Here is a 26,402-nt window from a genome sequence, read left to right as displayed (position 1 = left end):
ATCAAGGCAACTCTGCTCACCTGCTCAACTCAGCCTGCTATCTCATCAGCCCAACTCCACTCACCTGCTTTCAATCACTGACTGGCTCAGTATAAAGGCTCCAGACACTCACTGCCATATTGTTCTTCACCTCTTTGTATGCAAGACTCTCCAGCACTACTTCCCGGACTGATTTCCTGTTGCCAACCTTGCCTGAATTCTGGTAATTGCCTCAGCCTTCTGTCCTTGACCACGAGTTTTGCCCTCCTGGTTTCTGTCTGCCTGTTCCTGTGGGTGCTTGGAGATTACCTGCCTTGTCGCAACAGTGTGAGTTTCGTCCTTACAACCTGTGACTCCCTGTTAAGCAGAGACTCTTGCTGTGTTGCCACACTGGTCTTGGTGTGTGTGCTGTGTGGATTTTTACCTGCTGGATTATTCCTCTGCATTTCCCTGTGTCTGCTGCAAGCTTCATTAAAGTCATTACCAACTGTGTGCCTGCCTCTCTTGACTGCTGCATTTAGGTTCAGTCACACCCGTCACACTTTTTCCATCTAAAAGAGGTTAAATACTGTTTTCTGCAATAAATATCACTTATGATAAATCTATCATGTCTCTTCTTTTTTTTTTTTTTTTGGTTAATTGAGCCAGTCAGCATCTTAAGGAATATTCTTAATCAATAAAACCCTCCTGAGCTGGAGGAAAAAAGAGTACACATTAGCAGGAGCTGAGCCAGCAGCACAAAACTGCTGTATTCAGTGTTTTTACTGGTTTAAAGCACCAGGTCCATGTGATTTGGAGAGACAGAGACCTCTGCTGATAATTCGGCTCCTGGTAAAATCCTCCTGAACAATGAACACTAAAGGAATCCTTCAGAAACTGCCTGCAATGACAGCATCTGTCCCTCTGTTGTTGCTTTGACTGCTAGTGGTAGAAAATGACACGTTGTATGTTTAATTACTGATGCCATAATGTAGCATTTTCATGTGGCAGCTAGTCCAGGCGGAGCTCAGTTTTATGTACCATTGGGCAGAGGTCCCTTTACTGTTCAAAACTTCTTCCAGTTCTCACCAGATAGTCTACTTACCTTTCCTTTATCGCATCATCAGTAGCTTTTCATACTATTAAGAGCTACTCAGAATAACAGGGAAATAGTAAATAACAGTAACAATGAAGATACGTAAAAGTGATCTGAAACGGCAACTTCCCTGTCAATTTGAAGAATACCCAAAGAAAGTTAAAAATGGTTTATGTAATCCAGATGTCAACTGGGAGGACTCAGAGAGCAGACCACCAAGGCCAAATGCTCCACCAGTGTTAAAAGTGTGAAATAATTAATGTATCAGCCCTGTAACTCAGATCCTCTCTAAAATGTCATAGGTTCTTATTTGGCTAATGCTACACCCTACCACCAAATTTCATGAGAATTGCACCATTAGTTTTTCCATAATCCTGCTGACAGACAGCCAAACCTAACCTAAAACCTAACCCACTTGGTAATTATTGGTAATTATTATTTAATATTATTGAGGTTTTTAGCCTCTTTTAATTCATTATTTTGATTTTACGGCCCACAGCTTTACTGTTTTAGCTCTCATTGTTTCAATCACCAGCAGGCAGCTGTTTTCAGCATAACATTTCTGATAATCCCACTGTACACTACCTGCTGAGCACCAACTGTCAGGTAGATGGTGAGTGGCTAGCTGGGGAACATGGGAGCATTTATCAACTAAAGAGGCAAATTTCACAAAACAATCTGGTAGAAACCAAAAACAGGGCTTAAATGAGAGTAAATATATACATAAAGTTCTCCATGGCCAGACACACAACTCCAAATGAATGATAATGTTGCATTGTGACTGCTGGATATTTGGTAACACCTTATCCATATCAGGTGAACAACTTCGTAATGTGATAGTAGCTCAGCGTTGGCCAAAACAGTGAATGCAGCTTTAAGATCAGGGTTTTACATCTTTCTTGGGTCATTTTTATTCATTTCCATGTTAGCAGAAAAACGCAACTGTAAAACTGTAAAAAAAAAAATGCCGAGGTGCCTGTGAGCAAAGCTACGAACCCCCCAACTGCTCCAGGAGTGCCAGTCTATGGATGACCCTGCGCTTACCATTCATTTAATGCATATGTGGTGTGTGTGTAAGAAGAGGGATGCGCAAAGAGATACAATTTGAATTGTGTTGATTGACAAATTAAAAAAACAAAAGAAAAGGTTGAGCTTTGCCTCCAGTAGCCAGGACACGTGCTCTAGATGCTAATTAAAAACAGAACTTCCTTGTTCCTTGTCTTTGCTTGTTTTGCACACGAGCTATGTTTCCAAGAGCAGAAACTGGGACACTCCTGAACCTGAGCTTCAGAGAATTTCATCGGTGGCAGTTTTTGTTTGATGCCGTCGCCAACACCAAGAGAGCATTGGGTAATGTGAGCTGCTGAGTATAAGAGCCTGTGTGCGTGTTACTAGGCATTAAAGTTTTTCTCCTCACTTGGACAGAAGTTTGCTGGAGACTTTCTTCAGGATGCTGAAGATAAACTGGAGAAGAAGACCAAGATTAGCAGGACAAAGAGGGCAGATGACCATTGAGTGAGTATTTTTGTCACCTAACACTATACATTAGGCCAGCAATGCATCATCCAGGATAGGCTCTCATAACCACGCCTCCTTTTGGGGGAAAACAATCCAGCGATGGGCGTAGGTGGCAACAGTGTACACAGAGGAAGTGGAAACAAATCAGTTTATATTAGTAACGCAAGCTGGAGCACTGCTGTGTAGTTGGTTGTACCAACAATAAATCCAACAGTGCTGTTCTCTGATTTGTTTCTCTTCCGTGTCATAAGAAAGATAGAAGACACATTATGTCATTGCCAACTCTGTGTCCCCTTTTGGGGGAGACAGACGTGCGGTTACAGTAGGACAGAAATGGGAAAATGCAGAAAAGTTGTTGTGTAACCATGGTTTTCACACTGCGGTTTGAGGCCAATAAGGATCTCATTCTGTAGATCAAACAGTTGGGTTCAACAAACTCTGGACTTTCAGCTGGGCACCTGCTGTTGGGTTCCCATATGAATTTAAGCCAAACCATGATGTTTTTTCCTAAACCTAACCGTGTGCTTTTGTTGCCTGAACCTAAGGAAATCAGCGGAAAAATGAATTATTTCACCAACATTGTAAATTTATTTTGAAAAAGACTTCATGCATGTCAGGAACAGACACTGTACATTTCCTGGGAAAACGGAAGTGTATTTTGAAAAGACAGTGCATGTAACAAGCTTAAATTGCCATCAATGAACATCCAAAACAGAAGATGCAGTAGGATACATAGCACGTCATATTTGACATGTTTGTCCACTGACAAAGCGGTAGTATTTGACAAGTTGGGATGAGAATGTATTGCAGGTTCCGGGAAGGTTGCAAAGTAATTATTAGACATATCTATAAGACAAACATTTGTTTAACAAAAAACAAATGTATACAGAGGTGTCAAAATTATAATCCAAACACAAATTGCATTGACATCAGTGGATTTTTGGCTCTCATTCTTGAAATTTTGCAAAGTACGGTATGTAACGGTCTGATGTATATTTTGGCTTGCATATAATGCATCCTGGTATATGTAGGCACTGCTGGCACGGCTCAACAAGCAGGAGAACTCAACTTTATTGGTCAGAATAGCATTAGTTTCGCTCACCAGACCTTTCTCAAGAAAAGAAAGGTCTGGCTGGGCCGACTCTCACTGTGAGATTGGAGAAAAAAACGCCCCGGCTGCTTGTACTTCTTTCAACCAATCACAATCGTTCTGGGCGGTGCCACAGCAACGGTGCGCTTGCAGAAATATTGCCGGGGGGGAAACAGGTTTTGGTGTAACATGTCCACAAAAATATCACCTACAGGACGCGAACCATGACAGAAAAATGGCTATATCCCCGCAAGATCAAACACCGCAAAAGTTAGTAAAGGACGTGTTGAAAACGGTTGAAAACTGCTACACAACCGGAGGTGGTAGGGCAGGACTTCAGCGGGTGGCTCGTTCCGCCCAATGAGAGGCTGATCTATGCAGCGAACTTCCGCCCACTCAGACTAGAATAGCATGCACTGAGGAATTTATTGCTTCAGTGGACTACATTCAATATCAACACTGATTGGATATTCACATACACACTTGGCGAATTTTTCCTTTAACAAAAAAGTGTGAAGTAGGTATTAGTAAAGAACATCAGGCTGTTGGAAGGTCCAACAGTCAGTTGCTGTGGTAAAGGGTCTCAGGGTGTATGACTGCTGTTGGCACAGGGGCTGATCACAGTCTCCACTTCAGTAATCTCAGTCACAAGTTCTCTGATCATAGCCACACTGTCCAATGGCAGCTCAGTAGCACTTTCTGGCTGCAATTCGCTTGGCTGAGGAACCTCTTCCTCCTCTTTTTCTTTCTTTCCTTCTTTTTCTACCTCCTCTCCTTTTATTTTCTCAGTCTCAAGCTTTCTATCTTTCTCTTCATCATCCACCTTCTCTTTGTCCTCTTTCTGCTCTGTGGTGAAGGCAGTGGTACTCTCTGCTGGTGGTTCAGAGGACTGGCAGCCTTCATCGACAGGCTCAGCTCTTGATTGGGCTACACCTTCCATTTTCCCTTCACCTCTCTCCTCCTCTGTGTCCTCTTCTTTTCCATCTCCTATCTGTGTCTCTTCCTCCCCCTCTTTGCTTCTCTCGTGCACCTCGGTCTCCTCTGCTGCCTCTATCTGTTTCTCCTTTCTGACCTTCTCCACCTCCCAGTTGTCCTTTATTTCTCCCCTCAGGTAGACAGCTCTGTCAGTGGTGCGCTGTTCCATCGTCGGCATTACAGAAGGTGCTGCGGAGTCACAACTAATTGCCTGGCATAGTGACCCAAGGCTGATTTTCACTGCATTGTCTGTACCAGGTGGATGTGGCGATGAGGGGCAGGGATGCTGGACCAGGGATGAGTCTTCTGTCGCTGTATCTGAGGTCAACAGGTCAGGTGTAACAGAACTTTCAGGTGTTGCAGGTGGATCACTTTGAGCACATTCAGCTGGAGCATCTGTGGACTGCGGCGAGGACACAGTGGACATTGGAGGGTCAGGAGAGTCTGGGCTGGGATTGGTAGAATCTGGGTTAGGTGTACCAACTTCATGTGTAACAGCTGCCTCAGAGTCAGGTGGGGCTGAGTTGGAAGGCTGAGCTGGAATTGACTCTGTTGTTGATGGTGTGGAAGTTGCAAGCTGGACATCGTGGGTTTCCTCGATGCAAGAAGCTTCCTCGGTTGTAGATTCATCCAACTGTTGTGTCACAACAATCATAGGAGACAGAGGCACTGTGCTTTGGTCACAGCTTTGAGTCATGCTGGGGTCAGGTTTGGCATCACTGTTAAGATCTGGGTCACTCTCAGAGACTGTCTGACTTTCCTCCTCCACCACAGAAGCAGGTTCTTTACCTTCATTGGCTGCTGCTGTGGAGGAGTCTCGAGCAGCAAGGGTTGGGCTGCCTTGTGCAGAGCGAGGTGGAGTCTGCCCCAGCAGACTGTACTGACTAATGGCCAGATCTGAAGTGTCCAGTAAGAGATTGTTGCTCTTCTTACTGGCTGCATCCTGGACCACTGGGGAGAGACAAAGACAGGTATGTTCAGCAGATGTTCTTTTCCTCAGTAACTTAAAATAAATGGTCCTACAGCGCAGGGCCGCAGCTACCATTATAGGAATACTTCCCCTGCAAGAAGACCATTTGCATATCAATAACCGACATGTTACCTTAAATTTGTATTAAAGAAGGTTATTCGTCTTGCACGCTTCCACGGTTAACAGGGAATCCAAAAAGATGAGCACCCTTTTTGAATTGAAGTAATCAGGGTCTACATTTAAAGGAATACTTCAGCCACAAAATGACCATTTGTAACTCAATCAGTCATGCTGTGTTACCCTAAATTTGTGAAGAAAACTGTATTTCACACATGCCACCATGGAAAACAGCAAACATAGTGATTTGTAGATTGATTGGGGACTGTGTTGAACAACAGCAAAACTATATCAAAACATCCATTTACAAATTTACATAACTCCTGCTCGTGCAGTTTCATTATCCTCATTATCAGTACTTCCCCAACACACACATTTTTGTTGAAAAACTGAAGTGAAACTTATCTCTGCTCTCTTCAAAGCCAGGACCACAAAAAATAATACTGAGGGTTTTTTTTAAGTGAAAATGCATGTGTTTGAGAAATACTGAGCATATGACTAGATAAATGAGGCTTAGATTAAACTGCATGAGTTGTGTGAGAGTTTGTAAACGGATGTTTTCATATAGTTTTGCCATTGTTAAGTTCAGACCCTGATCACTTTTATTCATGAAGAGTAGTCACCTTTTTTGGATTTTCTGTTCACCATGGAGGCTTGCAAGAAAAATGATTTAGCATTTCATGAATTCAAGGTAACACACGGTGAGTAAGTGATATAAAAATGGTCATTTTGTAGGTGAAGTATTCCTTTATCGACACAAAGGTAATGTACCTTCCTGGAATTTGTGGCTTTTAATAACCCAAGCGGTTGACATTCTACAATTACACAAAAATTACACATGGTGAGTTTTTAAAGTCTGATTATTTTACAGTTCGTAAATGTGAGGGTTTTAGGCAAAAATTAAGACTTCAATAATGGGATTTTGTGTGTCTTTGATAGAATAATATTCCTGGAATTTGGGGAAGGAATTTAAACAGCATTTAAATCAATGTTGGAGTATACTAACAGTACCGGACCTAGCACATTAAGGCGCCCTAGGAATGCTTCCCAGGATCTCCGTGTGGACAGCCTGGCTGCTTTTACAATTTATGTTCACACAATGTAATCTCCTGGACATCAATGCAGAAACAAAGAATATTAAAAGTATGAGGAAAACACACTGTGATGAAGATAATATGGCAAATGTGTACTCTGTGTGTGTGTGTGTGTGTGTGTGTGTGTGTGTGTGTGTGTGTTTACCTGTCTCTATCTCCTTACTGAGGATGTTTCTCAGCACATCATCATAGACATTATGAACCAGGATGAAACTGCTGTAGTCTGAGAAAATATACTGCTCGAACTGCTGCAGCTCCTGAACAGAAAACACATGAAATACTTTATAGAGTAAAATTAGTGAAATGAAAGCAATTATGAATGTGTCTACTGTAGTTTGCACTGTAATGTGTTAGAGACAGAGTGGGAAAGACTGCAGCAGTGTGTTTGACCTACACTTTTCCACTTGCTGTCCATCTTCCTGGTGAGAGCGGGCAGAGTGATCCCCAGCAGAGCTTCCTTATAGAGCCTCCTCTGGACAACTCTGCTGTCATAGTCCAGTTGCTGCTCTCACACACACACACACACACACACACACACACACACACACACGCACACACACACACACACACACACACGATTTTCACTGACTGGGTGCTTATATCGTTATCATTTAACATTTTAAGGTTTATTTGTTTGATATACAAAAATGTCAGAATAGTGGTATAGAAAGCAAGAAGTATGAATATATCTTATCCCCTCCTATATTATTTATTTATTACTTAATAATGAGTTGTGTTTTATTCTGTGCATTGAACTTTGTTGTATTTATTTACAATGACAATAAAAAAAGGAATTAAGTTAAATCAAATTAAATCGAATCGAATTGAAACTAGATGGCACTTAGCTTGTGGTGTTTTAAGTGCCAAAAATACATTTGAAAAACTCAACAGTAATGTCTTTTTCCAGAAATCATGACCTGGTGACTCAAGATAATCCACAGACCTTGTTGTGAGCAGCTTCGTGTAGGAACTATTTTCTGTCTACCGACCTACACCTGCCAACCATATCACCGCTCAGAAGGAAGCGTGCATCTACTGGTTAGCTCACCTAACACCACTGAAATAGCCAACGTTACAGCTCAGCTGAGGAGGATGCTATAATTGTTTACATCTTGCACTGTCACAAGCATGAGCCTCTCGTCCATGAGTAGATGACGAACACTCACCAGCTCACTACAAAACTAAAATATTAATATTGTACTTTTACTCCACCACATTTATCTGACAGCTTTAGTTACAAGTTACATTACAGGTTTAGATTATTAGTGCAAAATATAATCAGTAATTATCAGTGATTAATTAATGATTATGCATTATTTTAGACTGAACTATCCAGCAGTATTTACATTATTTCTCAACTATATTGTGATGTCAATGCTTTTGTTCTTTTACTTGAGTACGATTTTGTATGCAGGACTTGTACTTGTACTGTACCTGTACAATATGGTATTGCTACTTTTACTAGAAGTTCTGAGTACTTCTTTTACCTCTTAACTTACCTAACTTCAAACCTTATATAACTTGTAATTTCTCATACATTGTGCAGATGAATGATTCCTAAACACGTATTTATCCATATGCAGTAAATAATTATGCAGCTCATACAGTAAAAAAAAAAAAGAAAAAAGAAAAAATAATTTAGTCACAAGCACCCTAGTGCCTGATACGCTGAAATCATACAAGGTGAAAAAGTAATTTTTTGCCACATAATTCATTTGGTAATCCATGCTGTTGTTTTCTTACCTTCAGGACTCTTTCTTTAGCTCTTTCCATCTTGACAGGGATTTGAGAAGGCTCCAGTCGGGCTGATGACTGGGTGAACAGCTCTAAGGTGTACACAGCACTGTCAAACAGCTGGAAGAGACAAATGACACACACTGTAGAAAGGCCTTAGTTGTATTCAGTGTTGCACTTTGCCAAACTCAGCTGAAGGCCCTGACTGAACCTCCATCACTGCTCCATACCTTCTCCATCTCCAGGTGTGCAGAGTGAACCAGTCTCTGAGTGCTGCTCAGTCCAAAGCGCTGCTTTAAGTCTTTAAGTTTCTCTGTCAGGTTCTCCACTTGCCTGTAGCACTGATCCAGACTGACGGAGCGCAGAGTGGACAAGGCCTGCACAACACACACAAAACCACAATCAAGAGCTTAAACCAAAAAATAGTAATAATAAAATGACTGAACCAAGACTCAGCACTTCCATAAGTTTAAACTAAATTTTGTCCGCACACACACACACACACACACACACACACACACACACACACACACACACACACACACACACACACACAAATCACCCTGTAAACACTAATCATAGACTCTTCTTCACACACATACAACACAAAGGACTTTCTCACCTTCTTAGTTTCCTCTGTTCCTCCATTTGTGTGTGTGAAGGCTGAGTTCATCTGTGTGTGCAGCATGTGTTGCATCCCATGAATCCCTGCACTTATGTTTTCTGTCAGTGCTTCAAGGATGGAGGACATGTAGGGTGCTACAGACTCACAGCACACTTTCTCTGCTTCCTCACATATACATGCTGGAACACACACAAACACACGCACATATTCATGTAAGGGACACAAAATGTTTGACAGTCAATTTTTTAAAGTTACTGGAGGACTCTTATCAGACAGGAAACTCAGAATGTAGCTCCAGATGTTGGTTTAAAAGTACTGTGTTTGCCCTTCAAAACCAGTCTCTCAGTTATTTTCTAGATGAGTTCAAACTGTAGGGGCTAGTACCTCTGACTTTCTCCTCCAGGAAGCAGTGAGAAGAGATTATCTGGTCCAGGTTAGACCTGATTAGTGCCTGATTGGATGATGCTGTCTGACGACACTCCTCCCTCAGAGTCTCCAGACTTGCAGTGAGTTGTTCCAGCACCAAGGTGTAGGTTGCCTGCACTGTCTATATATACATAAACAGGTAATAAAAATAATATCAACACTGAGTTGCAAATGTTTCGCTATATGGTTCAGAGTTGTGTTCAGTAAATTTAACACGGTATTAAAGATAGTAGTGTTTAAAGCTGCCTTCGGAAAAAAAAGTTATGAGATTAATATCTAAATTCTGACAGATGCTGCAGCATTCTGAGAAGTCAAAATTATAAGATCATAATCAGAATTTGGCGGAAAGAAAGGTCTAAATACTTTTAAAAAGTTAAAGCTGCATTGCACCGAAAGCATACACTGCTTTTTGTGGCCACTTAGGGAGATAGCATAACAAGCTGTAAACTTAACATGGACATATTTTTCACCTTATAAAGTTGTTAGTCCCATTAAAACCAACCGAATTGCCAGAAAAAATGCTGGCATTATATATTTCTGCAAACCACAGATATGTTACATTTGCATGTTATAATGTAGCAGATATGTTGACACTTTACATTTCAACAGCGCTCTGGTTAATGTGAGGTAAGGTTTAAGCACAAAAACAACTTAATTATGGTTAGGAAAAAATTATGTTTTGGCTTAAAACTTGGCACAATTCCCGCTAGAAAAGTAGCCATGGGTCGCTAACAAAAACCCATGTTTGGGGACTGAAAAGCCACTGAAAAAAATAGAAACGGCTTGCTACAAAACACCAACATTTAGGGGCTGAAAAGCCGCTGGAAAAACCACCACAAGTCACTTAGAGGCTGGCAAAAGTGAGTGGCGGGTCGCTAAGAAACACCCACTTAAGAGCCACTGGAAAAATTGGTGTGAACCACTGAAAAACACCCACATTTAGGGGCTGAAAACCACTGGAAAAACTGGTATGAGTCAATAAAAAATGTCTACATTTAGGGGCTGAAAGGGAGCTGTATCAACGGCCACAAGTCACTGAAAAACACCCAAATTTAGGGTCCGGAAAAAGAGCAATGGGTAGCTAAAAAACCACCCACATTTAGAAGCTGAAGAGCCCCTGGAAAAACTGCCCCAAATCAGTAAAGAAAATGCCCACATTTAGGGGCTGGAAAAAGAGCAATGGATTGCTGAAGAACTCCCACATTTGGTGGCTAAAAAGCTGCTGGAAACACAGCGATGACTCACTAAAAAAGCAACCAGTTTATTGGTCTGCAGTTTTTTTGCAGCTTTGCAGGCCTCCACCTAGGTGTTAAGCTATACACCATTCCCTCCACCTCCCAGTGACTTGAAGGTCTGCTCATGTACTTAGTCACTTTAGAAATATTGCTATGATGCATATGAAACGTGTAAATGTAACACATTTGTGTTTGCAGAAACATACAACGCTAACATTATCTTTTGGTGACTGGGCTAATTAAAAATCTTGTAGGCACAGAGCAACATTAGCATTCATTTGGAGTTGTGTTTTTGTCAACTGGAAGAATGTAAGTCTGATTTTCACTCCTCTTTTAGCTCTGGTTTGGTCACAGCTTCTGAGTATCTGTCTCTTTAGCTGCTAAATGCTGTGTGGTGTTGAACAGATGGTGCACAGTGGGTTTATCAGCTGCCTGCTGCTGCTGCTGAGAATGAGGTTAACAAGAGCAGTGAGCCTGATCTTGAACAGTACAGTTTTTGGCCATAAAAACCAAAACCATCAATGACCTAAAAGATGTTAAAAAGCTCTGTAGAGCTGTGGGAACTACAGAGTTTGATGTTAATGCCTGTGGGTTCATTACTGAGCGACCCTCTATCACATGACACATACCAATCTGATCCATTATTAACATAATAATATTGATTAGTTCAGCTTTAAAGTCATACTTTTTTGAATAAAATCATAATTATTTTAACCCCAGACTGTCTGTCATTCTTTTTGCTCACTGGTCTGAGACTGATCTAAGGACAACATTTTTTGTGGAGTAATGTGCTACTTGTTACACAGGACATAATTTAACAACGTACACAATGGGCTTTAATTTCATTATTAGGGTTTATTTTTTCTTCTCGAGGTAGAAGCTTAATATTCAGAGTGTCTCAATTACTCTGAATATTCCAACAGATCTCATTAAGTGCATTTCCATCCTCCTGTTTTCATGCACATTTTCAGTTTGCGCCTAATAAAATTTGAGTGGAAACTCAGCTGAAATTTTGAAGAAAAAAAAAAAGTTGAAATCTAGCAAGAATGTTTTTTACTTGGCTGGGGTGGAAGGGATGGTGTATTGATAAGTCAAAATGTGACAAATTGTTATGGAACCAGACTTGGTGTAAATGACCTACATGAAGCATGTGATTTAAAAGTCACTCCCACTGAAGAGATAAATCAATAGATGTGTGTGAAGCAGTGAGGAGACTGTAATCTTCCTCAAATCAGTACATGAAACAAAAAGAAATGCCGTATTTCTATCATGTTTTGTACATCATTTTCCACAGTTTGAGGTTTGTTGTGTCCTTTCCTTCTTTTAATGATTTAATAACACCCAAATGGAGAATGTGTAGCACCAGCTGGACCACCAACTTCTAATATTCACACAACAGTAGTGGATGTTAAATTGATTTGGTATTTTCTGGGGCCTCATAGTCTATATGTTGCCTTTAAGAACTGCCAGAGATATTTCAGTTCACATGGATGACCCACAACAAGAAAGACCACCTACGTATGTCACATAACTGACAACTTTAACATACTGTAGACTGAGGCACCATAGACTGTATAAAACACTGGTTGCCAACCTGAGGTTCCTTACCCTCAGTGGGGTGTGCCAAACCTTCATTAGGGGTCACAAGACTTTCTTAATGTCAATAGGGTTTAAGAAAGCTTTTCAGAAAAAACATATGTTAGTGCTATATCTAACTATTTCAGTCATCTCTGTGAAGAAAAAAAGGCCTAAGTGAAGTTTAGATTATTATTCAAGATATTAACTTAAAAGAAACCTCACTGGATTACAGCACAGTGAAGAGCTAAACACAAGCTACATTCACAGAGCCATCACTCTCTGCTTAACAGCCTCATCCTGCATTAGAAAAGTACAAAGTTAAAACATCTTAAGAGTTAATATGAACAAGGGTCAGGGTGAGGAAAACACTGAACTTGTGAAAAAAAAGAGATATTAAGTATATATGATTGTTAAAATGAAAAAAGGAAACATAATACAGACAGAGAATCATATTAAAATGTAAAATGTAAAAAATAGATGTAGCTAAGTGACATCACCCAATGGTTTGTGGAGTGCCTTTTTGAAGTCTCAAGTTTGGCACTTTGACTATTGCTATCTTGTTTCTTGGAGCCAGAAGTGACCATATTAGGGTGGAGCTGTGGAGGAGTGCGAGGCCAACCTCAAGTGGCCATTAGAGGAACTGCAGTTTATGGCATTTCATTTTTCAGCTTCGGAGGTTGCTGCTTGCTCAGTACAGAGATTGCTGATATTTGAGTTTTGTTGAGCACCGGGCTGATGATGGATGTCATCACACTTAAGCACTGCGTTTTCATCACATCTATGTTGTGTTGGTGTATTAGCTCAACTCACTGCCAGCCACTGTCGTATCCTTTCAGTCTTCTTGCCCTTCACTCTGGACTGAAGCTGACTCTGTAACCATGGCAACACCTCTTCCATCACCTGGCAGGCTAGCACCTACACATGTAAACATGATTGAATAAGCGAGTGGATGAATAACCACAAACAAACAGAATGCTGAAGTGTGTGTGCTAACTGACTTGTTCCTCAGTGCCCAGCAGCATTTCCCAGGATTCATAGCACCCTTTGTCCTGTCGGTAGAGTCGGAGGGCTCGGATGTACGCCTGGCTCTCATAGGATGAATCACACCAAGGGTCTGCAGGGAGGAGGAATGGAGGAATTTAGCTGAAATCACATTCATCCTTTTCTGTAGCAAGTATTGAGTTTGTAAGCCTGATACATGTTCCTCCTCTGTGCCATAGTGCACCACTGTTGTCCAAAAACTATTAAAAACACATCAGTGAGTCATACTGTTGCACCTGGTGACATGTTCCTTTATTACTTGAACACACACACACACTGTAGTTTATTTTTGACTCAGTCCCACATACACGTTCTGCTGCCACAAGCATTCACTACAGCACCAAATGTGGATTAATCCACCACTGAAAACAGTCCCCCACAAATGCACTATTATGTCTTGTTTGAGTAACATTTGATAAAAAAATACAGTTAACAGCTATTTAAGGATCTTTTGGGGTGCTCTGGAAGCCTAAGGGTTAGGTTTTTTGGGGGTGGTTGGTTTATCAGTCCCTCCAGGATGTTGCAGTGTTGCCACATTCTACCAATTCCTGTGAATTCTATGCAACCTTGCAATTTTGCCCAATCACCACAACTTTACTGCAAGTTTTGACTAATTAAAACAAGTAAAATGTCATTCAACTGTCGGGCTGCATGCAGCACATTGGTTAGCTCAGCCCCTCTCTCTCTGTCTTTATCATGAGACTGCCGCTGCGTTACTGGAGCTCTGTGCCTGGGACGCCAATTGGTGAACCTTAGGATAGCGAAGGAATAGCCCGCCTTACACTGCCTGACTCTGCCTCTGATTGCCTTACCCTGACATTCTTACCCTTACACAAACCAATTCCACTCCTCTTGCCTAAACCTAATCAATCCAATCAACAAAGGCAAGGAGTATTAGCCAATCATAGGTAGGTCACCACTTCGCTATCTTAGAATTTGCAAATTTGCACCTGGGACAGCGTCACACACACACAGTACCGGGCTAACTGTTAGCTTCACATGGCTAATGTTACCCAATGGTTATTAACAGGTTTAAGGACAAAGTCAAGCTGTTGTGGTGTCGGTGTGAGATTAACGGCTCAGTGTTGGATAGGCTTCTAATGAGTACTATGATATGACGAGTAGGGGTAAGATAATGCTGTGCTGTGTTAGCTCTTGATAACTGGGCAGAGAGAGCAGGAGGAGAGCGGTTCAGGGAGACAATCCTTCACTGCCTATCACATATCTTCCAAAAATTAATATAAAAAATAAACTATATAATTCTGCTCTGTTTCTAAACATTAACATGTCAGGTTGTGACCAATGAGCTTGTAGCTGAGAGCCACAGAACTGAGAGGTCAGTAAGTAATGAGAGATTGACTAACACATTGTTGGTGCTGGTCTTGAAAATCTGTGGAGGAAAACTAAAGTAAATGTGATTATATGATAGTTCAGCACACTCATTTCTTTAATCTTTATATGTTATTCTTCATTTCATGGGCACATGCTGCCACTGCTAGAATTTCTGCTGTTAAGTCTTTACAAATTAGATGTAGTGTTGCTGTGTTTAATGGTGTTGGGTTTCACATCTCTAATTTTTAACATTGTTATGTCCTGTTTTTCCGTTGTGTTATCCCATTATTAATTCCTCTGCGGTCTTGTTCCCCATTAAGGTTTAGGGGCATTCTTTTTTCAGTAAATTGATGAAGAATATTTGAGGAACAGAAAGCGCCACTAATGCTAAATATACTTCCCTTTATTATGAACACCATCAGTGTGAATCACACTAGTACCACTGAAAACTGTGACAGAAAGCATGAAATCATTTCCTCGCTGATGTCACTGACGTGCTCAAGTGGTTTAAGTGTAGTTACACGTAGACTATGGTTTGAAGTACAAAACTGGTGTTTAGTTGACAGTTAAAGATCTCATCACTGCCCATTGCCTGTATCAGATATGATTATGACAGCTGTCCCCTTGTAGCAACAGTACTGCACTGCACTTAAAGATACTTACTGTAGTTCCCAAGGAAATACCTCAGTTTCCCTCACAATTGTATGCATCATCTCCAACTTCTGTAAACTAGCTTGATTAAAGCTGCAGTTATTATCTGAACATCACACATGTTTGATGTTATCACCTTATAAAGGCGGTCATGTTAGCTAACAGTTGCCTATTTGGAAATCCAGCAGACATGAAGCAACTTAAACATTCATTTAGAGTTATGTGTCTGTCACCTTGCTAAGTCTCAATCAAATATTCTATCTCCCTCTTACTTTGTTTTGGAGTCCACCGACATGAGAGAGGTCTGCCTGATCTCACTCCCAAAGTGTTAAAATACTTGGACAGTGTCCTCAGTGTCACTATAATGATGCTATGGGCACCCTTTTGCATCTGTATGAGACAAAATGGGCTTTGAACCAACTCAAACATAAACCCAGGCAGTTCATTACTGGATGTTCAGAGCAGTGGACCTGCTATAAAGAGTGAGAAAGTCCACTTAGGGCAGATGGCAGAGGGGGTATATGGATGGGTCTGACAAGCACAGGACTTTAACCTAGGAGACTGCTGTTTGTGTGCTGTGTGATACTGAAAGTCAATGTGAATTTATTTTGTCACATCGATTGTTAGTCACATTCGTCGAGTCATGTGACAAACATCACCATGAACTCCAACCCTAACCAAGCAGTTAAATCTAACCACTCTGCAGACCCCATAGAGGTCCAATGCAAAATGATGCTGTGGGCTTCTTCTTCAAAATATACCAAAAAGGATAAGATCACACTGGAGAGGGATTTATGACAGCAAATGCTCAACAATGTTCATCATATCGGTGACTCTATCAGTCTGCTGTTTGTTGCTAGGCAGGTAGTGTACAGTGGGATGAATACAGCTGCCTGCTACTGCTGCAAACTAAGTTGATGAGAGAGCTGAGACTGAATCAGAAAACCGATATTGCTTGGTGTGGCTTTAAGAAATTGCACAAAAACTTGGTGGAAGTTCCCCAATCTAATGTCAGTTCTATCTGGTAAAATGAAACAGAAAGGCTGGTCAGCACTGGTTTCGTCTGAAGTTAATTTTAACACCAGAGGCAGCCATCTCCTGTTTATGTAATCAAAGAATACAAATTCTAAGAAAGTAATGCAAGTGAGAATGTTATTTGAATAAAAGAGTAACATAAGTTTGGCATAAATGAGACCAATACTGTTTTAATATATTGTAGCTCCTTTAAGTATTTAAGTGAAATAGTCACTGCTGGCCAGCTATGTGTTGTTTCCTGTTGCTGCTGACAGTATCTTGGTAGCTGTGCAGATGTGACATGCTGGGTTTCGCAACCAAATGACTTAAGGGGTTGTTTTTGCTTTGTATCCCAGCTAACCACACAGGAAGCCAACAGTATTAATATTTTTATCTGTCGCCAGGGCAACTGCCACCACACCAGTGACAAAATGAAAAAGAGCTAATACGCAAGGACACTGTGGTACAACAAGTTTAAATACTTTAGAAAGTCATCTGACATTACAGACGTTTTAAAGTGTTGGGGCCTTTTTGAGTCATTGAAAGTCTCACACCACCTCAGTGGTGGTATAGCACTGACTCAAATACCATTTGGCAGTTAAAAAACTGCATGAGACCATTTTGTTAAGTTAACACTATAATTTCAGGAAAGTAGTGTTGTACATCATCTGTCAATTTTAAATGAACTTGTTATTTTCTTATTTTAATTGACTTTAATTGACTTGGAAATGTTTATGTTCCTTCCAAATGTACAAAACTAGTTTAACATAAACTATGTTTTTATATATTTGATCAATACATGAGCAAAAATATGAAAATGCAATGTGTGATTTTAGGGGGCACACATTCTGTAACTGTTGATGAACAGCTGGAAGCTGCCTGAGGTCACTATGCCAAGCTGTTGTTTGCCGAGAAATATTTCCAGAACCTCTGAAACCATAAATTGTCTTTTTTTTTTTACCTTTTTCTTTGTATACAGATCAAAAATAAAGCTACATGTTGTGTCAGCCCAGTCGCCAGAGAAAAATGTTGGCATAGTATGGATACATTGCCTTTGTACATTTCATGCATATCATACCAATGTTTCTAAAGTGACTGATTACATGTGTATGAGCTGACTTAGATGGTATACAGCATGACACCACGGCAAGACGACTGCCAAGCTACAGACCACTGTTTGAGAGCAGCAAACAATAGAGATGCACGATATTGGATTTTTTGCTGATATCCGATATGCCTGTATATAACAACTCATTTGACAAATAATGCATACTGTTATTGTGATGGCCCACCAAGAGATGGAGACATGAAATAGAATGTATGCAATATTCATTCATTGTGCAAAATAAGAAAAAGCATGTTGGCCGATTCTGATCCCTAGCAAACCAAACAAAACCAGTTGTTCATTGGCAAGATCATTGTACCACCAAAACCAGGTATTTCAACCCAAAACATGACCTTTTCCTAAGCATAACCAAGTGGTTTTGTGCCTAAACCTTAACAGATAACCATAAGCAATGCTAAACACATCCCAACTCAAGCATCAAACTTGAAGCAAGACCGTGTAACTTTTGCTGAATGGCAGCTACTGTTGCCACAAGTGGCAATAACGAGATAATGGTATGTTCAATTTCCCTTCATTTTCCAAGATTCTCCTGCGTTAGGTGCCAGAAAGAGATTATTATTTCAGGTCCTGACCAACAGCAAGTTGAAACCACAAGCAAGAAACGGCATGTGTCTGCTTATGAGGTTAGCTCTGTTTACCTCTTGTTTTACTTTTGTAATAAAAACCATTGAAATGCTCATCAGTAAGTCATAGTCAGTCAGGTGAGTTACTCAAAAAGTTTGATCATGTAAGCTAACATTAACTAACATGAGCCACTGGTCATACCAGACCAAGAGAGACTGTAACACAAAAGTGTATTAAATCAGGCAATACAACCTTTCATGTTAGAGGAAGTTGTATCAATTCTTCTTTAAAAAACACACCCAAAACTAGTATCAATTTCCCATCTCAATCTTGGATAGAAAGTGAATAAGTGCATTTTAAAAGATAGAGCACTTCCTTTAGGACAGCAGAGATGTGATAAGGGTTGTTTTTCTTAATGTTAATGTTAATTTCTCATTTTTGCTACGTCTTGCATTATGGGACAAAACTGTCCACCACTGCCCCCCAAAACTGAACAACTTGCAAAGTTGCCATTTTGACGTCACTTTATTTTGCCTCTTATTTTTAATATATAAGTGAGCAAATGTGTGTGTGAGTATGAGTTTTACCAAGGTTGCCATGTCTAATGCAGGTCTTGAGGGCAGACAGGAAGTTATCTCGTTCCTCTTCCTGTTGGAACAGGAAGCATGTGTGGCCCATATAAGGCAGGTGCAGATACACAGCAAGCACATCTGGAGAGGATACCACTGAAGAAGAATCCTCCTTCACTCCTAAACACACACATGAACACACACAATAGTGTTATAGATGTGTGGGCTTGAATATATTTTCTCTGAACCATGAATTAGCAGCATGAACCATGAATCATGCTCAACAAAATAAACGCAGCTGAGGTTTATGTTGGCCAGTGACAGCAATTCTTGATACTTAGACACACTTTTATTAATATAACCATAATCCTATGTCAGAGTTTTCTACAACCACCCAAGCAACTAAAGCTACTTGGTTAAACTTGGGGAAATATAGCTGATATAGTTAAAAGACAACAAAGACAATGGGAAGCATCTTTCAGGTATCTAAGTCACATCCACCCCCTTGGGTTTTGGACGGACTCAGCATGTTGTGGTTCACACCTTTAAACAAGCTTGGCCACTGTCCTGGTGGTGACAAAACATAAAACAAAGCTATTTTTTGATCACAAAAAACAAAGTAAAGTCAGGTTTGGGTTTAGTTATTTTCAAATGTCATCTAATGAGAAAATTATTTTGCTGTCTCTCTGGCTTTGCTAATGTCTGCACAAAAAGAAACTGATGCAATATAATGGTAGTGATTACAACTGATAACAGCGATTTAATGGGCTGGTAATATTTAATCAGAAATGGATGAAATGAAGGAAATATATAGGTAGGGGTCTGTGGTTCAGTTCTTAAATCTGAAAGTACTTATCAGGTTCAATCAGTTTGGGTCTCAGTCAGCAGTAACTATTTCATCTTTAGTCTTGTAAAATAATTCATCATCAAAAAAATGAGATGGGCTGCAATTTTTCACACAGTGCTGTTATCACTCTGAACACAGCCCCAGCCTCCTGCTGAATTGTGGGACAGGTAATCAAATAGACAAAATATTATCCCAACAGTCTTAACCATTATTCACCTAATTTCGATCGTCTTCAGTCCTCAGTAGGAACTTTTACAATTAGACCAAGCTGTTTCTGAAGTCAATATACATAAAGCTGTACCAGCAAACTTTACATGTCTCCAGCTCCATGTGAAGTCTTGAAGAATGTCTGCATCATTATGATAAATGCTTTGATGTTGAACAAACTGGTCAGTTGTCATGATCTAACCACAAAGGTTGTTAGAAGTTGATACTTGGTTGAATTTAAGTTGAGAAGTCTGGTGACCAAAATTCAATCTCCAGATGTCTAAAGCCAAAGTCAATTTGATGTAGAATACTGACGACAGACGACACTGATGTTTTGTTGGTTTAAAGTTGTGTTGTTAAGTAACCAAAATCCAACGTCTTCTGAATGTCTCATACAAAGTCATCTTGACTTAGAATAATGGCATTTAGTTGTGAGGTATGGACATCAAAACCTAATGTCTGAAAGATGTAGTTATGTTAATGTCCACACCATGTGAAATTCTAATGTTATTAGACATTTTAAATATTGTCAACCCAATTTTCATTCAAACCAAAATTTAATGTGTGCCCACTGTAAGAGTCCAACGTTTTTCTTACACCATATTGACTTCTGGTGCCATCTGGTGAGGAGGGCAATTAGCTGTAGAGGCCAAAACCATTTTTTTTGTGCCAGGTTGTATACATGTTTATTTCTGATGTAAAGTTGGACATTATAACATGGAGGTCTATATGGATTAACTCGCTCATGGAGCCAGCTTCAAGTGGCCATTAGAAGATTCGAGAAACTGCAGTTATGGGCACTTCTACATTGGCTTCATTTTTCAGCCCCAGATGTTGCCGCTTGGTGTCAACAAGAATTCAAGCTATTGTTAACTACTGTAGACATATTGTTATATAGGAATAAGTTAAAACTACCATTGAGTATTCCAGCACAGGTTTGTTCCAAATGAGCTCTGGACTCTTCCTCTGTGGTGAACACACTGCCCCCTGCTGTCTGGAGGACCAACTTTGCTGCACATCCACGACTGAAAGTCTACAGGTGGAAACACAGATAGCGATGTCCAGCATTAGCATATAATTTATATCCTGAATGAAATGTTTTGTTTGTGAAAGTGTACGTATGTAGGTGTCACCTCTGTGTTTTCATGTATCTCCACTTTGTAGTTTCTCCTCAGGATGATGTATCTCTCTCTGCATTTCTTTCCTTGCTCATCCCAGCAGGAAAACTTCACACTCTGTTGGTACAGCACTTCCTCCGGAGCACACTGAGGCTGAGCACACAATCACACACAGTCACATACAGATTTAACTTTAACATCTTAAGAAATTAGCACAAAGTCTCCAGCCTTACCCTGCATGAATATATAGTTAACAACATATTCTCACTCCCAACTTGTCAGATAAGACGGCTCGGTGGCCCTACATGTCAAAATATGACACTCTAGGTACCCCTCTGGTGTCAGATTTGGATGCTTAGAAACAATGTTTCAATTTCCGCTCCTTACATGCATAGTGTCTTTTCAAAATAAACTTCCATTTTCACAGAAAATGTACAGTTGCATACAGTCTCTTTTCAAAATAAACTTAAACCAATGTTGGTGTACTTCATCTTTACGTTTGGCATCAAAAGTATTAGGTTAGGTTAAAAAAAAGATCATGGTTTGGGTTCAAATATATATGTTTGTTATTAATATAATGTAAAATCACTTCACATAAAACATTACATAGTTAGATCATTTCATGTTGATTTTAGATTTTACATAGGACACAAACAATGCTGTCATGGGTAGCTAAAGGTCCTGTGTTTGTTTAACCCATTCACCACCCTTCCGTCCCACCCCAAGTGGACTTTCACGTCATGTGCTCGGACTGTCTAATAACGATGCAGCCAGGTGCTTCTCAAACAGATGCTAAAAATGCCTTGTACGTCTGTATAGACGCCAAAGGCCAAGCACTGTTAATTGATGAGCTGGGAGTGAGAACACCCTATGAACCAGTGTTGACTGATGATTGTTGAGAGTAGTTTGATTCACAGATCTGTAAGTGCAGCTCCTACCCCTGGTGTGAGCAATAGGCCCCTCCCCTCTTTCTTAGGCTCCACCTCCTGGTGTAAATGTCCGATGTAGGCTGCAGAATACTGCTGACAGTAAAACACACGGAAGTTCTGTAATGTACTGTCGACACGTCCTGGAAACACACAGACAAACCCACATTTTTTTTAACAATGCTGTCATACTGTGTTCACCAAACGACAGACAGACAAAGTTATTGACTGAACATAGTGGAGCATTTGGTTGCTAAAGAGTTGAATGTTTTTTGCCAGGAGTTGGTGGAGACCAAAAACAGAACTAAAAGGAGAGTTAATGTTGGAGTTACATGACTTATACAAACATGACCCCAAATAAATGTTTACATTTCTCCATGTCAGCTAGATGTGTGAATAGGTATCTATTTGCTAACATGTTAGCCATAACTGATAATTTGTCAGTGTTTTGTTTTCACTTTGTCCCACTGCCGCAAGTGACTGAAAAAACTAATACAGCCTTAAAGTGCATCTGCTTGGTTGTAGCACAGAAAAGGAGGTAATAATATTACATGGTATGGCAGCAAGACAAAAACTGGTGCTAAAACACTCCAGGAAGACTTTTTCATTTAATGCTACAATGTAGATGGTTTAATCAAGCTTTGAAAGGGGGGATATTGAATCAAACACAACTATCCACTGGATTTAAAGGGACAGTTCACCCCCAAATCCAAACAACATTTTTCCTCTTACCAGTAGTGCTGCTATCTATCCGTATAGTTTTGGTGTGAGTTGCAGACTGATGGAGATATCGGCTGAGATGTCTGCCTTCTCTGCAATATAATAGAATGAGATGGCACTCAGCTTGTGGTGTTCAAAGTGCTTAAAAAAAACTTAACGACAATGTCTCTTTCCCAAAATCATGATCCAGTTACTCAAGATGATCCACAGACCTTGCTATGAGCATGTAGTAACTATTTTCTCTCTACTGAATGACACTCGCCAACCATATAATCGTATCACGTGAGGCTCGTGCTCATGACAGTGCGAGATGTATAAATTAATGGCGTCCTGCTCGGCTGAGCTGTAACATTAGGTAACTCTGTGGTGCTAGGTGAGCTAGCAGTAGATGCACACTTCCTTCTGCACAGTGATACAGCTGACAGTTTCATTTTGTAGAGAGAAAATAGTTCATATATGAAACTGTTTACAACAAGGTGTGTGGATTATCTTGACTATCTGGGCCATGATTTCTGGAAAGAGACATAACTGTTGAGTTTTTCAGGTGTATTTTTTGGCGCTTTGAGCACCACAAGCTGAGTGCCATCTAGTTCCATTATATAGGAGAGAAGGCAGACATCTCTACGGCCGATATCTCAAACACTTACACCAAAACTATCTAGACTGATAAATAGCACTACAAGTGAGAGGAAATTGATTGATTTTGGGGTGAACTGTACCTTGACCTTAGTAATTTTGTAATGGATTGAAACAGACAACCATCCAACTGCTACTGCTCCGCTCAAAGTTCGGTAATATGTACAGCATGGAGGACAAGGGGTGAGATACATAAGGTGAGGCTGAGAGGAAGAAACAATTACCTCACACACACACGCACGCACGCACGCACGCACGCATGCACGCACGCACACACGCACGCATGCACGCACACACACACACACACACACGCACACACAAAATGCTCAATGCTCAAGTATTAATAAGTTAATGATGTGATCATAACAAGTCAAAGCACATACATAACTACACACACAGCCAAACTTAGCGGGTGTGATGCAATTTAATATGGTTAAACTGTCAAAACAACAGCTCATTTACAAATCTCATAATCTGTAGTCACATCTAAATGTATATATTCAAATACATATTTAAAAATCTATTTGGGATAGCAAAAGCCATGCTTAACACCATTAAACCGCTGTACAATGATCTGTATGAGGTTTGTCAAATGTCCATAGGTAAAAAGAGATGGGTTAATGTACTGCCTGACCTGGAGGCTCAAGATGGTTTTGAATGTGGATCAGCTGAAGTCTGTTTATCATTTGTTTACACTGTATGACCATTATCACACATTGTTTGGGTCACCCTGTAGCCTTTCATCTTACACACTGACACACACACACACGCACATGCACACGCACACGCACACGCATACACACGCACGCACACACACACACACACACACACAGCAAGAGATCAGACAACCCATAATAATGTAATAGTTGGAAATAGCTGTAATTACATTCTAACAGATAAGTGACAGGATGTGGCTGTGCCGATAACATGTATGGGAATGCACACATGGAAATGAACCCAGCATACACATCATTTTTTTAAAATTCAAAGTTGATTTTTAAGTTAAAATTATAATTTGTGACTTTGTCAAAAACACATTTTTATTGATAACATGCTCAATGAAACAACCAACCTAACAAACAAACAAACAAACAAACAAACAAAAAAACTGTTATGCATACTGTTCTTGTGGCCTGGTGGTTAATGTGAGTACCATATTAGCACGACATCCCCACTTTGTTTCCGGGGACCTTTGTTGCATGTCATAGCCCGCCTTATGTTTCCTGTCTACCTCTTTACTGAAAGCTATCTAATAAAGACCACAATATGATATGTTATGCCACCTTCATGCATGTAGAACCAGTACAATGCAGTCCAATACAACACCACTAACGACAGCTTCCAAAATGACCATGGATTGAATGAACTCCTCTGTGACAGTGTCAATGCTTTTGTTTTTGATTACATTAGATTATACGGGGTTTACTCAAATTATCCATGTATGGGCAGTATATTACAGCTTTTTCTTTTTTTTTTTTTTATTGCTAACAAGCAACAGTCATACTGAAGTAACTTTTTCAATGTTCTTCATACAGTCTGCATTACCAACCATGTCTAAAATGAGGTTGTTCGACCATAACACAGTTCTCACTTAGAGAGCAACACTATCATTCATAACACAATATCAAACACTAACAACAGTGAGCATTACTGCATTAGTCATCAAGTGATTTTGATAAATTATCACTATTGACACATGATGTGTTTAAAGGACTTTGAGAAATTTGAAAATCCAACAACACTTTGTCTTTACATTTTCTGGCTATGATAAAGGGTGTAATTTTTCCAGATTTTTCCAAAGCATGTTTTCTTTCATAATCAGCTGTAATATAAATTCAAAGTACAACCATTTAAATTTGTATGTCCTCCCCTAAGCCAAAATAAAAAACATGAGTCCCTCCCTGGTGCTTAGAAATGTATTTGACATGCCTCCCCCACTTTGCACAATCCCCTCCCCTCTCATAAGTAACAAACAGCCCCTTAGCATTTTAAAAATTGCGCCGCATATAGTGTTTTACAGGTGGTGGAGTATGAATAAGAGAAGAGTTGTGTGAAAGCAATGACAATGATTTACAGTTCGGTCCACATAGACTTCAGTGTCAATGACTGTGTGAAGAGTTTTGACAATGTGACTTCAGTTTTTTTGACCTGTATGTATTAGTAATTTAAAAAACTATATAGGCACATATTATGTAAGACCATTAGAAAGTAATGTGGCATTTGAGGACAAAAACTGTGCTGTAACTTGAAACTCAGATCTAAAGCAACTACACAGTGGAGTGTACGCCATCATAAACTGCACCAATACAATTCCTACTGATACTACTGCTCCAGTTACGATTGCTTCTGCTATGATTACAAGTGGCACCATCAGTCCTACACACACCCCTATTGCTTCTGTCATTTCTCTTATACCGTACATTTGTCTGTCTCTCTCTTTCTTCCCCCTGATTTATCAACTTTACTCAAAATGGAGAGCTTATATTTAAATAGGGCTGAAATACAGTATAAGACATCTGGGCCATCAAAGTCCTTATGAAGAATTCTAAACAACAAGCGTCCAAAGCCGTGACTACATTATAGAAATTTTAAATAAAAAAATTAATAAAAAAAAGGTTTCTCTTAGTTTTACCTTTGATGTTGCTGATTTTAGCCTCATCCAACAAGCCAGAGGAAGATGCTCCCATAATGTATCTATTTCAATTCTTCTCAAGTGAAAAGCTTGATTCGATTATCTGAATGTGCATACACAGTATACACAGGAAACCTATACATCAACTAAATGAGCTGCTCTGATGTGTCAAGAAGTTTTTGCTCAGCTCATTTCCTCTCTGCTCTGTGAGTCAGTGTGTGGTGAGCTGGGTGGTAATGTCAAAACATGAGGTGAAATCTGTCCCAGCAGTCATCTCACCAATGACAACGCCATACACAAGTGTCACAACCTCCCCTGCAGGGCCATCTGCTGGTTAACATGGAAACAGGATAATACTTTTAGTTTCATGTAACAGTGATACTCTAACACCAGTCTTTCCTTATTAGAAAAGCGATTAACTACCATATGTAAACATTCTGGTGACAATTCAACTCTCACAAGGTGTTTTTATGCATTTTTAAAAAAAAACATTATTAGTATATTTGAACACACTAGTTTGAGCTCAGAAGTCCAATGACCTCAAGTCGTGGGGGCACTATAGACCTTTTTCACTGCAAACATTTTTACATGTTGTAGCAGGGA

The 26,402-nt window shown here is 40.0% G+C and overlaps 1 protein-coding gene across 2 annotated transcripts; it reads right to left on the bottom strand.

Moving 5' to 3' along the window:
* Positions 1-3,161: 3,161 nt before the first annotated feature.
* Positions 3,162-25,994, bottom strand: LOC126383208 (protein Niban 1-like). 2 transcript variants are annotated; one of them, XM_050033686.1, is made up of 14 exons: positions 25,800-25,994; positions 21,824-21,954; positions 20,901-21,038; positions 20,683-20,800; positions 18,732-18,893; positions 13,415-13,530; positions 13,227-13,331; positions 9,562-9,724; positions 9,175-9,356; positions 8,783-8,929; positions 8,562-8,672; positions 7,213-7,320; positions 6,964-7,075; positions 3,162-5,588 (listed from the first exon to the last, which is right to left on the bottom strand). In XM_050033686.1, exons 1-14 carry the CDS (start codon positions 25,852-25,854, stop codon positions 4,246-4,248), a joined length of 2,991 nt encoding a protein of 996 aa, XP_049889643.1. In that variant the 5' UTR covers positions 25,855-25,994; the 3' UTR covers positions 3,162-4,245. The 2 variants fall into 2 exon arrangements, with proteins under 2 accessions (XP_049889643.1, XP_049889644.1); XM_050033687.1 differs by having other exon boundaries at positions 21,824-21,904; positions 25,800-25,946.
* Between the last annotated feature and the right edge of the window lie 408 nt (positions 25,995-26,402).

Source organism: Epinephelus moara, chromosome 21 (genome assembly GCF_006386435.1).
Source record: "Epinephelus moara isolate mb chromosome 21, YSFRI_EMoa_1.0, whole genome shotgun sequence".
Classification (NCBI taxonomy): domain Eukaryota; kingdom Metazoa; phylum Chordata; class Actinopteri; order Perciformes; family Serranidae; genus Epinephelus; species Epinephelus moara.
This window is presented reverse-complemented; position numbering and strand designations above follow the sequence as displayed.